The sequence below is a fragment of the Triturus cristatus genome, chromosome 2_2 (genome assembly GCF_964204655.1).
Source record: "Triturus cristatus chromosome 2_2, aTriCri1.1, whole genome shotgun sequence".
Taxonomy (NCBI): Eukaryota; Metazoa; Chordata; class Amphibia; order Caudata; family Salamandridae; genus Triturus; species Triturus cristatus.
This window is the reverse complement of record NC_140582.1, coordinates 496,724,576-496,740,006: the sequence shown is the minus strand read 5'-3', so window position 1 is coordinate 496,740,006 and position 15,431 is coordinate 496,724,576. Positions and strand designations below refer to the sequence as shown.

Sequence of the window (15,431 nt, the reverse complement as noted above, 5' to 3'; positions counted from 1 at the left end):
GCTATGCTCAGAAGCATAAGGGTATGCTGGTGTAGGTGTATAGGTCTGGTACCCAAGTAGTACTTCAAAGCTCTAAGACCGTCAGCATGTCTAATGCTCATATAAAGAGCTGTGACATCAAGTGTCATAAGGACAAAGGAGTCTTCCCATGGGGTGTTGTATATTTTACGTACGAAATCTCCAGTGTCCCTTATATATGAAGGTAAACTGCATATGTGTTCTTGAAGGAAATGGTCACTAAAGCTTGATGTATTCTCAAATAGATCTCCAATGGCCGAAATTATAGGTTGACCAGGAGGGTTGCTTGCATTTTTATGATCCTTGGAGATGAGGTACAGAATGGGTGTAACTGGGCAGTCGATTTTCAGAAAGTCAGCCCCTGATCCCGCCATCTGTACAGTTGTGAATGAAAATTATTTTATCCCTTGAAGGCTCATAGGACCAACCCTGCAGTAACACTCCCTATCTTGAAGTTGTCTATATACTTCTTTAGTGTACATGTTTAGAGGCCAGAGTACTACATTGCCCCCTTTGTCGGACCATCTCACCACTATGTCCAGTCTGTCTTTGACTTTCTTGATCACCTGTGAATATTGTGTTCTGAGATTGTGTTGTGTGTATAAGAATGTATTACTGGATTCAATTGCTAGTTGTTTCAACTCACTAATTACATTCTCCGCAAAAATGTTCAAATAGTCTCGGGCATGATAGGCAGAAAGACCGATTTGGGTTTAAGCAGAGTTCGTATACTTCCATATATGTCCAAACCCATTTCTGCTGCTAGCTCTTCCACCGGTCGAATCATCTGCTGTGCTCCACCTTGGAGTTCATCCGAATCTTGCAGTAGTGACATGTCTTCAACTGCCAGATTCCTTGGTGATGTGGAGTTCTCGGTGTCACTTCATATCTCATTTGACTTTCCCTTGAAGTATTTTTGTAATTTGAGTTCTCATAAAACGAAAAAAATTGATTCTTGTTCGCGCATAGTCAAAGTTGGTCACTGAACAAAGACAGTCCCAATAATAAAATCTTCTATTCTTCTGGGTTCAATTCCATATCTGAAAGATTTATAACTGTGTTGTCAATGTCCGATTGACCTGTCACTTCCTCCGTGTCGGTTTTGTTGTACTTTCATCCCCGACGTCTGTTTTTTCTGTTGCTTTTCCTCTTCCCGCTTTCTGTTTGCGTTGTGGCCGAGGCCACAGGTTGAAGGTCCTGTCCAGACGTAAAAAACATAGGTCTTCAACGACTGATGGTACTTCTTTGCCAGTGCCCACTCTACCTGTGATATTGCTTTCTTCAAAATCAGTGTCTACCTCTGAGCTCTGTTCTGAGCTGTTATGACCATTTGCTTGCTGCACCGTAGGTTGCGCACTCGCTGAGAGTTTTTGGCATCTAATATTACAAAACTGTTTTGAAAAGGTATAAATCCTCCCCCCCTTTGGTAGTCTAGTTTGTCACGAAGAAATGTTAGCGATTTCCGATCTTTAATGGACTGTTCATACTTCTGCAGTCTGCTGGTCATTTCCGTCTGCATTTTTGCTGTTTCTTCTTTGTTAGGGAACTGGTCAAGTTCTTTGAGCATGCCTTCAATTTTACTGATTATTGCCTCTCTGTCGCTGACTGCATATTTGATAAGTATGCGCAGCATGCGCTGCGATGACTCGGCACTGTTCTCTGCCCACTCATTCATCATATTCGGATCAGGATTTTCATACGTGGGTGCCACAACGATTCACAACCCTCTTGGGATCCGGCCCACATCAAGATACCTTTGGAGTGACTTGCACTCCTACCATTTTGATATTTCGTTCTAGCAAAGGTTCTCCAAAGTCCGCATATGTATCTTCAAATTGGTACCTGGTAATTGCGGTCTAGCAATGTCTCTTGTCCCACCGCGCTCCAGCAACCATTCCTCGGCCATCCTGAAAAATGATCCGTTACCGATGCTTTTCACTTGCCGCTTACAATTCGGCAACTACCTCTCCCATCAGCCACCGCACCCGCGCTGCAGTGAACGGAACGGACTTGGAAAAGCTTAACTGGGTCCCATCTGCCCTCCAGCTTACTGGATACCGACAGTTTGTCTCCGTCGTCCATCACCTAGCTGTTTAGCATATATATCTGCTGTGGGGAGCTCCACGCAATTGTCAAAATTCCAAGCCACTTGTTCCGGATTCGAAGTGCACCAGATCAAGGTAGGTCGGTGTACGATCCAGGACGGCTCGTTCAATATATAAACACCAGTCCCCCTCCCAAGCTCTGAAGCAGGCGCCGACACTGTGGAACATTAAACATCAGTTGATTTTCAGCAGGAGGCCCGGACACGTTTCGGTGGACGTACCACCTTGATCACATGATCGGGTGCCATTCGGTGAGTACTTTTATAACATCACACTGAAAAAGGTTGTCATGGTAGCCCAAAGAGCATAATAGACAAAGAATCACTTGTCTATGTTACAAAAATTAAAGAAAATATCAATTTAAACTTAAATCCTAAACAATATATACCAGTTCATGTGACACTACATTACTGTATCATATCTAGTGAACGCGCTAGAAGGGGGTTTGCAAACATGTTACCAAATACTTTCTCTTACTTCATGTTTTCATTATACCTAATGCAGGGTCATTGCGTTCAAACAGAACAATCATTAATACTTCTCCCAGTGAGAAAACTATAACATTAATCTTAAAAGTGTACTGTCCTATAACAAACCTTGAAACTGAAAACATAAATATATATATATATATATCATCCAAAAATTGCCCAAACAGTGGCGATGCACACAATGAAAGGAAGACCCCAGCCTTCGCAGCAGAGTCTTTATTCAGCAACCAGCGAAAACATCAGGATATTTCATCGCCTCACCCAACATGTTTTGGAGCTCCTGCTCCTTGCTCACGGGTCGTGGCTTGTTTATTTGCAGACGCGTAGGGAGGCAGTCTCTTAATTAGCAATTATATCGCCCTCCAATGGGCTTGTATCTCGTTTTTCTTTCTTGGGCTTGCAGTCCCTACACTGACATATTACCCTCGATACAGCTTTGCGTCAGTTGTATTTTTCTTGTAGGTATCCTTGTCCAACACATCAATTATCTTGTAACATTGCATTTTAGCCAAACTGTGGTCACAGCACACACAACAGGATTTTTTTTTGGGGGGGGGGGGGGGGGGGGTGAGAGGGAGTTTTATATAGCGCAAACTATACCCAAACGTATCAGAGCGCTTTACATGAGCACCAGTCATGTTACAGACGGAAACATTCATTTTTGTTAGGCACTGGGAGATTAAGTGATTTGCCCAGAATCACAGAATGTTGAGCATCCCTGCCGAGACTCGAACATGTTTCCCCAGCTCCGGGGTTAACCGCCCTAGCCGTTAGGCCACATTCTCTCTCCAAATTCTATTTTCATTAGTAAAAATTATTAATTAGGATTTGCAGGGAATAAGACTGGAGATAAAAAGTCAGAAGTTTATAGTTGTATGAAAAAAATAACTGAAAATAGATGTGGCTATGTGCTGAAGTGCACTAATTAAGCCGCATATATTCGTTTTCTGAAAAATGCACTATGTAAAAAATATTTTTTTAACCTATGAAACTAAAATACTGATAAAGTTATGTGAATCGTAGCCCTCAATCAGAAGTGTTCTCCTTTTATAGGTTCATCCAATAATTAGGCACTGTACAATAAATAATTTTAGTTGATCAACACACCTCCTAGTTTAGATGTGTTAAATGAATTAATATTCACTGAAAAGGAAAGTATTATTTGGAGGATTTTTGAGAATATTCACAATGTATACTTCACGTGTTGTCTCTAGGATTATGAGGTCTGAGCCAAGATAATTCAATAATAATTTAATCGTAATTTAGCAATACATTTTATGTTAGCCATTATAAAGTGTTTGAAATTGAGGATTTCTCCTGAGTGAGTATGGGAGAATGACTGCATGGTGTAATGCTTTCAAATCATGTTAAAGTGGGTTGATTTTGATTACAGCAATCACAGATTGATCAGTCCTGGACAGAGATTTAGAAATCAAATGTAACTCCACAACATATTATCCATTTTGTGGCGTTGACTACATTTCTACAGTGTATCCTTAAAAAACAAAGAATGTGTAACTGTCACAATAATAGGAACACTTTTGCAAAAGATCGATTAATATCTTGTCCCGGTAGAGCCTTGACACGTTCAAGGGGAAAGCAAAGCACAATAGTCTCGGACATGCTTGACCAGAAAAAAAAAAAAAAATACACAAAACGGTTATTGTAGCTCATTGGGAAAGCGTGGAATGAAAAGAAAAAAAGGAAACGTCTAACGTTTACTGAATTTGAAAAAAGTTGGCTAAAATTACAAATTCATTTTGTAATTGAAAATGACTGTTCGATACATTCTCAGCTCATGTTGTCTGGAGTGATAATGCCTCATACTTTATTTTTCACTTATGGCTCAAGAAATATGTTAGTCTTCAAATAAGGGTAGAAAATACACCAACAACTGCACATTTTTTCTAGTCAAGGCGAACAAATGTCTATACCAGAAGAAAAAACTGAGTAGGACCAAAGGAGAAAAATGACAAAAGTATGCAGCGATTACAGAAATGTTCTTCAAAAATTTCAATTAAGTAAAAATAGAAATAAATACCTAAATTGAATGTTCACTAGATGTGGTTGAGACCCATCTGACTGCCAATAGGTTTCTAGATTATCATCTCGCAATTGGTCCACACCAAATCCTAGGGAGAAAAATGTTTGAGAAATTGTAGAATCCACATCCAACAGTACCCAAATATGTAAGATTGTTTTTTCTCTCCATATTCTAGAGATCGGTTTTATTGCACGGCATATTAGGTTTAGAAACACATTTCAGATATTTAATTTACAGCACTAATAATAGGATGGTGTTATACTTTGGATACCTGTAGCACGCTGGAAATTATTGTTGCAAATTACTAATCATTACACTATCAACACATTCAGATTTTGAGAGACAGATGAATCTGAAAAGTCTATATATATCTGTTACAATGTGAGAATTCTAGATAATACAATTACTTATTTAAAGCCTTAGCAACAATAGGAAATCACTGATGTGGGGCCAAATGATTATCAGAACAAGCATTGGCAATGTCTATTGGCTTTGCCACAGCCTCAGCAAAAATCAATTGCTTTTTGCAAAAACTATGCAGCTTCAGCAAAACAATGTAAAGGAGATATAAAAGCTCAATAACACAGCTGCTACTGTTAAATATCCCTAGACTCCAGACTGAATCCAGAATCTTTTCATAGCTCTCCTATGCTGGCAGTGGGTGCTGGCTTGTTGCCAGTGCCAGAAATAGTGCAGGAAGTGACATCACTGGCGCCTTTATCACCCACTGCAGCACACTGACATCAGTTTGTAGTCCATTTTTTTCAGTGTCCTTAGAGGTAGAGAGGAGGTAGGAACAGTTCAATAGTGACAGTGAAGTGTAACAATTAGGTTGGAACCCTGTAAAATGGTACCTAGGACTCTCCTTTAGAATGGGAGGAGGGGACATTTGGTAAGGAATTTGCACGTAGATAAGAGTATACACCACAAACCTACATGCAGATTGCTCACCTGAAATTGTGGAGCACAGAACATGGAAAATAGCCACTCCTTCCCACTTCTGAATCCAAGCAAAGCAATAATGTTTAGTGAAGGTTTGAAAAGATGCCCAACTCACCACATGACAAATTTCTGCCACTGGGCAGCGCTGACTTGGAAGACTTTGCTCTGATGGAGTGAATGTGTATTTCCCCAGAAGTTCTTCTTGGCAAGTGCAATGCACATTTTTATGCAGGTAATGTCACAATACGATAATGTCATCTTCTGGACTACCTTGCCCTTTTGCAGCATACATACCTCACAAAGAGTTGGTCATCAAACCTGGTTCCCTTTGAGCGGTCAATATAGTAACTTACCACCGTTTGTGGGTCAAGTCGATGAAATCACTCCTCCTCCTTAATAGGAGGAGTTAGAAGGTAAAAGATAGAAATTTGAATGGTCTGCTCACACAAAAAGGAGTAACCAGATTAGGAAAAAAAGCCTCTTTTGTCCTCAGGATGAGTTTGTCTGGGTAGAAGCATATGAACAGCAGATGGACACACTAAACTTGCACATCTTGCTGAATAAATGGCCACAAGAAAAACAATATTAAATGTAATTAAACAGAGCTGGCAACTGTGACGAGGCCCATAAGGGTCCCCTGTCAAAAATGTCACAACAAAGTTCAAAACCCATTGAGGCATGACAAATGGTGCATGTGGAAACATGGGGCAAGTACCCCTCAAGAACTTGATTAGGATCAAGGATGTGAATAAAAATGACTGATTAGGAAGGCAGATAAATGCTGACAGAACTGCAATGTAATTTATCCCTTGACGGTGGCCACCACAAGACATTAGTGGGCTAGAGACAGAGCGAAAAGGAGAACGTCAGACAAGTGTTCTGTATGTATGTATGTATAATTATTTATAGAGCGCACTGTAACCCTACGGGCATCCTGGCGCTATAGACATAATGCAGGGAAGCAACAGAATGAGGGGAGCAAGAAGAAAGTTAGACTCTGGGGAAAAGCCAGGTCTTGAGCCGTCCACGGAAAAGAGTCAGATCCTGAACCTGTCGTAGCTCCGAGGGAAGACCATTCCAGAGTCGAGCAGCCGCGGAGCTAAAAGCTCTGCCTCCCAAAGTAGCTCTCTTTGTCTTGGGAATCAAGGCCTGCCTAGCTGAAGAAGAGCGCAAAGTGCGCGAGGGGACATACCATCCAAAACGACTTTGCAGTGGTATAGGGCCAAGGCCATGAAGAGCTTTAAAGGCTACACACAGGGATTTAAACATAATCCTCTGTTGCACAGGCAGCCAGTGAAGCTCAGCCAGAGCCTTGGTGCTGGATGAGTAGCGCGGTCTTTGAAGGGCTAGTTTTGCGGCAGCTGCCTGGATGCGTTGAAGCCTCCGGATCAGATAAGCCGGGGACGCAAGCAACAAGGCGTTACAATAGTCCAGACGACTAAGAATGGTGCAACGAACTACTTCTTTCAAAGGGTCTACATCCTGTCCTGTCCTGCACACCATATAATGAAGCTATTCCACTTTTCAATTCCAGTTCTTCGGGCTTCATAGTAGGTCTCTATTTTCTCCGGGCGGCACAGTACCTGGAGATTAAATACCTTGATGGTGCCTATAGGAGCAGTGTCAATAGCACTATATGTTCTTGACAGCACCTTTAAGCATTGCATGGTGCAGTTACCTCTAGTTTCACAAGGAAAAATAACTGCCTCCCAGAGCCTGGGAAAAAACACCCTGTGTGGTGTACAAGATTAGCTAAACTTTGCCCCGATGTTCTTCACCAGTGCTGTTGGACTGGAATTGGGAAGGGGAAAGATACCAGTTTTGTCACACTATATTTTACTCTGTTAGACTTGGCACCATTGGCTTGAGTATCCCTTGCACATTTTGCTGTTGCCTCATCTGTTTTTGTTGGTCTAGTTGCTTTGGGCACTTTGTCACTGCTGATCAGTGCCAAAGTGCAAGTGCTCCCTATTGTAAAATGATGTAATGGATTAATGATTCCATGATTGGTTATTTGATTTACTTGTCAGACCCTAGTACAGTGCACCATGTGTGCCCAGGGCCTGTAAATCAAATGCTGCTGGTGGTCTTGCAGCACCGATTGTGCCACCCACAGAAGCAGCTTGCAAAATGTGGCTCAGGCATGCCATTGCAGAGGGTGTGCAGTCTGGGACTGCCAGGTCGACTTGGCAAGTGCACCCACTTGCCAGTCCCTAACCCTTCCCTTTTCTACATAATAGTCACCCCTAAGGTAGGCCCAAGGCCAGGGTGCATTGTGTGTAAAAGGTAGGACATGCCCTGATGTGTGTCGCATGTCCTGATAGTGAATTACAGCCAATTTCGTGTTTCACTATTGCAAGGCTACCTGTTCCCATAGGGCCAGAATGGGCAGTTTGATTATAACATCTTATAATCCTAACTGACTCAGGGAACTAGGTAGAAATTAGAGTTTAGTATGCCTGAACTCAGAATGTTAAAATACATCTTTTATTGAGGGTGATTTTTACATTCTGTGTTTGAAAATACCACTTTTAGAAAGAAGGTATTTTCCTACCTAACCATCCAGCATACCTCTGCTAGGTTTGTGTATTCCATGTCTGGGTTGTGAGCGACAGGAGGCTGAAGAGGGCCTTGGTTCCAGCAGTCTGATGAGTCAGGGCTGGGCTGAATAGGACCTGCATTGAATAGAGAGTGTGGGGGGCAGAGATTTCCATTCACTGACCTGAGCCCTCATAGAATAGAGAGTAGAGGGAGGAGATTTCCTTTCAGCTACCTGGCCAGGTCTGCTCTCAAAGAATGTGGTCTCCACCTCCTGCCAGGAAGATGCACCCAGGAGGGCAGAACTGGTTTGGACTAGGTACAGACTCTCTGCCTTCAGAGACAAAGGATATGTGTGTATAAAAAGGGGGACCCAGACCCCAGAACTTTAGATCACTTCTTGGAAATCAAGAGGAACCTTTGCCATGGAGAAGAAACCGGAGAAGCTGAAGGAGGATTACTGACCCTCTGCTGTTTGGGGTTGGCCTGCAGAGGTTACATGTTGCCAAGGAAAGGAGAAAAGGACTTTGCTGTTTGCTTTGTCATTTTGAGGAAGATCTCCAAAGGCTTTAACTGAGCTTGCCTCCTGTTTGAAGTCTCAGGGACACAAAGACTTCACCACCAGCTCCCCCCGAATTTCCTTGCCTGCAGCTGTTTAGGACCTCTAGAGACTGATTGTCGCTGGGAGCTGGAAGCGTGACGTAACAAGGAGAAGCGTGTCGCCGCCGCAGCAGTGGCTGTCGCATTGCAGAAGAAGAGTGCCGCCACGGCGTTTCGCCACTGCAGACTAAGCGTGTCGCATCACCGGAGAAGCGTGCCGCCGAGGTCTCCGTCACATCACCGGAGCAGCGTGTCGCAGGGCCTGTCGCGGCTCAGAAGATCATCGATTTCGCCACACAGCCGTCGGGCATGCATGCATCGCATCCACGTTGTCGCATCGCATCAAGGACGCCATTTTTTTGCATCGCACCAGATCGTTGCATCGCATCGAGGCACCATGTTGTTGCATCACACCAGATCACAGTAAGAAACCGACGCATCACCTCCTCTCCGGTAAGGAACCGAAGCATCACCTCCCCTGCAGTAAGGAACCGATACATCACCTCCCCAGAAGCAAGGAACCGACGCATCACCTTCCCGGCGACCCTTTGGTTTGTTTTGCGTGACGCATCCAAGGTACTTTGAGAATAAAGTGTCGCTTTTACCATCTACATTGAACTAAGCTATTTCTACCATTTTAAAGTCCTATTTTTATTACAGTATTGTGGATTTTTGTTGTTTGGTCTTGTGTTAAGTCTAGTAAAGATTACTTATTTTTCTAAACTGGTGTGGTGTTCGTTTGTAGTGTTTTCACTGAATTACTGTATGCGTTCACAAATGCTTTAAACACTGCCTCTGAGATAAGCCTGTCTGCTCGTGCCAAGCTACCAAGGGGGTGAGCAGAGGTTATTCAGGAGTGTATCCCCATTTTCCCTGACTAGAAGCAAGGGGTCCCTATTTGTACAAGGGTGTATACCATTGCCAACTAGTGAACCCCATTGGTGGTCAGCGGTGAGGATCTGGACTTGCATTTGTGACTCATAAACAGTGATTGGCATACACTACTAGTGAGTGCAGACCATACCGCAGCCACATACACTTGGTAGAATTTTTCTGGGACTATTTTTCTGAGAACTGCCAATACTTACCATGAGTAAGCCAGCATCCAATGCATCTATGGATTTAGACTTTGAAGAAGAGAGAATTGATACCTACACTGTGTCATACCTTAAAGCTGTTTTTAGGAAATTCAAAATCTCCAGGAGAGGCCTCACCAAGAAAGAGGAATTCCAAAAGGCGCTGAGGGCCTGGTTGGAATCTACGGATGCCAGTGAGCACCCTGAAGAGCCTATAATGGGAGGTAGATAATGTGGATGGGCAGCTGGGGAGGCATTGGGCCTGACTAGGGGGAAAAGCACCTTCCAGGGCAGGCAGCAGTGTTTCTTCTAAGGGCTTGTCTCCAGAAGAGCAGGGGGATAGGGAGAGAACCGGGATGCATGAATTGGAGCTCACGAAGCTCAAGCTGGGGAAGTAGGATAAGGAGTTTGCATTTCAGAGAGAGAAATTAGCCTAGAGGAGAAAAAGATGCTTTTAGAGCATGAAAGAGGGTTGAATCTGAAAGCAAAAAGTTTAGAGATCAGTCCCTCTGGTGGCAGTACACCATCAGTGCCTGTAGAAAGTAGAGTATATACTCCAAAGGATGTCATTAAGGAGTTCATGAAGCATGAGGACATTGGGCAGTGGTTTAAGGGCTTATGAGGTGGCCATTATTGCCCATAGAGTTCCTGAGAAAGACTGGGGAGTGGGGTTGTGGAGCCGCTTTGTCAGTGAAGGGAGGGAGACCTTGTTAGACCTGCCCAAGGAGGATCAGACGTCCTATGCCCCCATGAAGGAGGCCTTAATGACCAGGAATGGGTTGACCCCAGAGCTTTATAGGCAGAGATTTAGAAACAGCAGGAAGCTGGAGACTAGTACGTGGGTGGAGTATGTGACTTTCTTTTGCAGAGACCTGGATTGTTGGGTAAAGGGTAGCAAAGTAAATGATTTTAAGGCAATCTATGATTTGATTGCATGGGAGCACTTGTCCAGTAATTGTTTTCCAGAGCTACGCCAACACTTGATTGACAGTAAGCTGACTGAGTCCAGGAAGCTTGCTGAGGAGGCGGACCGCTGGGTCAGTACCAGGGTCCACAAGGGAGACTCCGCCAAGGGTGGACAGGGTCCCCAGCAGAGTGGGGGGGGGCAAGGGTAAACAGAAGGAGTTCCAGAAAGGGCCCCAAAGTAATCCCCAAGGGAACCAAGGGAAAGGTTCCCAGCCTCCCACTGAGAAAAGGCCATGGGTCCCGTCAGGTAAGACTGTGCAGAAGGGTCCCAAAGTCTGTTTTAGCTGTGGTCAGGAGGGTCACTTCAGAGGAGATCCTAAGTGTACCAAAACAGTTACCACTGCACCCACTGGTGCACCACCCAGACAGGTGGCTAGTGTAGCCCTGGGGGAGGAGTTGGGTGCCCAAGGTGGGTGGGGTCCCGCAGAGATGTCCCTAGTGTCTCTATAGGAGAGAGCGAGATGGTCCCTAGGACCCAACTGCCTGATAACACTTTGAAAGACAGGCAGTGGGTGACCATCAATGGCCATAGGACGGAGGCTCTGAGAGACACCAGAGCCAGTGTGACAGCTGTCAGTTGTCAGTTGGTGTCTGAAGAGCAGGTGATTCCCAATGCATTCTACCCTGTTGTTGCCGCTGACAACACAGAGAGCCACTACAAGGTGGCTCAGGTTCCCTTTGAGTGGAGGGGGGGGGGGGGGGGGGTCTCAGGTACCTTTCATGTAGCTGTGAGGCCAGCCATGCCTGTTGACTGTCTGCTAGGCAATGATTGGGAGAGCTCCCCTTGGGCGAAGGTGGAGCGGAGGTCTCATTTGGAGATGTTGGGTCTGCCTGAGTGGGCATGTGTGACCACTCGGTCAATGGCAGACAGTAAGGGTTTTCAAGAGGACCTGGAGCCTGAAATAACGGGCCAGGTGCCTGCCTTAAGGAGAAGAGGCAGGGGGTGCCGGAAACTGGCCCCCGAAGTTCCCACAGTCCAGGAGGAGGCAGACTTTGAGGGGGATGCCTTGGAACCTACAGGGGAACAGGTAGCTGAACTGGGGGACCTGCCTGAACTGACCCATTGGCAGCAAGAAGGAGGACCCTCCAGGGAAGAATTCTGCGAGGAGCAGAAGATGTGCCCGTCTCTTGTGGGTTTGCGGCAACAGGCCACAAACCAGGCAGCAGGTGATCAGTCTGAATCACATTGGATCTACTGGGAGAATGGTCTCCTGTATAGTGAGCCTAAGGTTGCTGAGCCTGGGTTAGCCCGTGTGCTGGTGGTACCCCAGCGCTTCAGAGCCTTCGTATTGGGTCTGGCTCATGATGTGTCTTTAGCAGGACATTTGGGGCATGACAAGACCTTTGAAAGGCTGGTCACCCACTTTCACTGGCCCCAAATGCGAAAGTGTTCAGATACTCATTGCAGGACCTTTCAGACTTGCCATGCAAGTGGTAAGAGTTGAAGGAAGCACAAGGCTCCGCTCCAACCCTTACCTGTAGTCAGCACCCCCTTTGAGAGGGTGGGTATTGACATTGTGGGGCCTCTGGATCCCAAGACAACCATGGGCAACAGGTTCACCCTGGTCTTGGTGGACCATCCCACCCTTTACCTGGAAGCCATCACTCTCCGGACTGCGACAGCCCTCGTGGTGGGTCGTGCATTGATGAGGATTTTCTACCGTGTGGGGTTCCCAGAGAGGTGGTGTCAGACCGTGGTACGAACTTCATATCTAAATATATGAAGTCCCTGTGGCAGGAGTGTGGTGTAACCTATAAGTTCACCTCTCCTTACCACCCCCAAGGTAATGGGTTGATTGAGAGATTCCCTCAACCGGACCCTAAAGGGCATGATTATGGGTCTTGAGAAACCCATGAGGCTTTAGTGGGACGTCCTCTTGCCATGCCTTCTGTTTGCTTACAGAGGTGTCGCAGAAGTCCTTTGGGTTCAGTTCCTTTGAGCTGCTGTATGGTCACTCTGTAAGAGGACCTCTGAGTTTGGTGAAAGAAGTCTGGGAAAAAACTCCCAGTAAACCTCCCCAGGATGTATATAGCTACCTGCTGGTCTTCAGAAACAAGACTAGGCGTTTCAGAAAACTTGCTCGGGCAAATCTGGAAGCCAGACAGGAGGAGATGAAACGGTGGTATGATCAGAATGCCACTCTGATCGAGTTTCAGCCTGGACAAAAGGTTTGGGTCATGGGCCCAGTGGAGCCTTGTGCGCTCCAGGATAAGTGGACCGGACCATTTGAGGGTGGTGGAGCGCAAGAGTAATGTCACCTACCTGGTGGACTTGCGGTCTCCTAGGAACCCTTTGCGGGTCCTGCATGTTAACCGCCTGAAGCCCCACTTGGAGAGGTCCGAAGTGGGCATGCTCCTAGTGACAGATGCTGGGATGGAAGAGGAGACTGAGCCTCTTCCTGACCTCCTGTCTGCTCAGGAGCAAGATGGGTCAGTGGACGGAGTAAACCTCTCTACCGGCCTGACCCCTGAGCAACAGAATGACTGCCGCCAGCTGTTGGGGCAGTTTTCTGATTTGTTCTCCCTGACCCCTGGTGTCACTCAGTGATGTGTCCATGATGTGGACACTGGGGAAGAGTCCTCCTGTAAAGCACAAATCTTAGAGTGACTGACAGGGTGAGAGCTTACATCAAGGAGGAGGTCTCCAAGATGTTTGCATTGGGTGTGATCGAGTCCTCAAACAGTCCTTGGGCAAGCCCAGTGGTCGTGGTTCCAAAGGCTGCCGCACCGGGTGCCCCGCCAGAACTCCGGTTTTGTCTGGACTACAGAGGATTCAATTCATTCACCAGGACTGAAGCGCACCCCATCCTCAGAGCTGATCTCATTGATCGGTTGGGGGCTGCATGGTACCTCAGTACGTTTAATTTAACGTCTGGGTACTGGCAGTTCGCCTTAACTGATGGGGCAAAAGAGAGGTCAGCATTCTCCATACCAGATGGGCACTACCAATTCCTTTTTATGCCCTTTGGGATGAATAATGCCCTGCCACCTTTCAGAGGTTGGTCAACCAGGTGTTGGCTGGGCAGGAGGATTTCAGTTCTGCCTACTTGGATGACATTGCAGTGTTCAGCGTTGTTGGGAAGAACATCTGCGCCACCTCTGGGAAGTGTTGATGGCGCAGCGGAGAGCAGGCCTCATGATCAGGGCGAGTAAGTGCCAGGTCGGGCAGGGTTCCGTGGTGTATTTGGGACATCAGATTGGGAGCGGCCAGGTGGCGTCCCTACAGCCCAAGATTGATACCATTCTGGCTTGGGAACCAGACAGAGCTGACTTCCAGAAAACAGCCCAAGAAAGTGAACTGGACTGATGCCTGCCAGAAAGCTTTTGATGCCCTGAAATCTGCCATGTGCACGGCTCCCGTGCTTCAGGCGCCCAACTTCTCAAAGGAATTAATTGTGCAGACAGATGCTTCAGAGCATAGCGTGGGGGCTGTGCTTTCACAGATGAATGAGGAGGGCCTAGACCAACCTGTAGCCTTCATTAGTAGGAGGTTACTTCCAGGGCAACAGAGGTGGAGAGCAATTGAGCGTGATGCCTTTGCTGTGTTCTGGGCACTGAAGAAGTTGAGACCATACTTGTTTGGGACTCACTTCCGGGTTCAGACAGACCACAGGCCCCTCAGATGGTTGATGCAAATGAGGGGTGAGAATCCAAAGTTGTTGAGGTGGTCCATTTCCCTACAGAGGACAGACTTTACGGTGGAACACCGCCCTGGTACAGAACACGCCAATGCTGATGGTCTCTCCAGATGTTTCCGCCTTAGTGAAGAGAACTCCCAAGGGGTGGGTAGGTCTCCCCACATTTCAGCTGGAGGGGACACGTGTTAGACTTGGCACCATTGCCGTCAGTCTCCCTTCCACTTTTTGCTGTTCCCTCATCTGTTTTTGTTGATCTAGATGCTTTGGGCACTTTGCCACTGCTGATCAGTGCCAAAGTGAAAGTGCAGTGCCAAAGTGCAAGTGCTCCCTATTGTAAAATGATGTAATGGATTAGTGATTCCATGATTGGTTATTTGATTTGTCAGACCCTAGTACAGTGCACCATGTGTGCCCAGGGCAGATAAATCAAATGCTGCTAATGGGCTTTCAGCACTGATTGCGCCACCCACAGAAGCAGCTTGCAAAATGTGGCTCAGGTCTGCCATTGCAGAGCCTGTGTGCAGTCTGGGACTGCTATGTTGACTTGGCAAGTGCACCCGCTTGTCGGTCCCTAAACCTTCCCTTTTATACATATTAGTCACCCCTAAGGTAGGCCCAAGGGCAGCGTGCATTGTGTGTAAAAGGTAGGACATGCCCTGATGTGTGTGTCATGACCTGATAGTGAATTACAGCCAATTTCGTTTTTCACTATTGCAAGGCTACCTGTTCCCATAGGCCAGAATGGGCAGTTTGATTATAACATCTTCTAATCTTAACTGACTCAGGGAACTAGGTAGAAATTAGAGTTTAGTATGCCTGAACTCAGAATGTTAAAATACATCTTTTAGTGAGGGTGATGTTTACATTTTGTGTTTGAAAATACCACTTTTAGAAAGAAGGTATTTTCTTGCCTAACCATCCAGCATGCCTCTGCTAGGTTTGTGTTCTCCATGTCTGGGTTATGAGTGACAGGAGGCAGGAGAGGGCCTTGGCTCCAGCAGTCTAATGAGTCTGAG

The 15,431-nt window shown here is 46.1% G+C and overlaps 1 protein-coding gene across 1 annotated transcript in view; it reads right to left on the bottom strand.

Annotated features, from left to right (window-relative positions):
- Window positions 1–15,431, bottom strand: part of ANAPC10 (anaphase promoting complex subunit 10) — a 302,574-nt gene that overhangs the window by 224,514 nt on the left and 62,629 nt on the right. Inside the window, exon 4 of the mRNA XM_085641611.1 lies at window positions 4,653–4,743. Coding sequence (XP_085497737.1) covers window positions 4,653–4,743 — 91 coding nt within the window. The remainder of the gene's footprint in view (window positions 1–4,652; window positions 4,744–15,431) is intronic.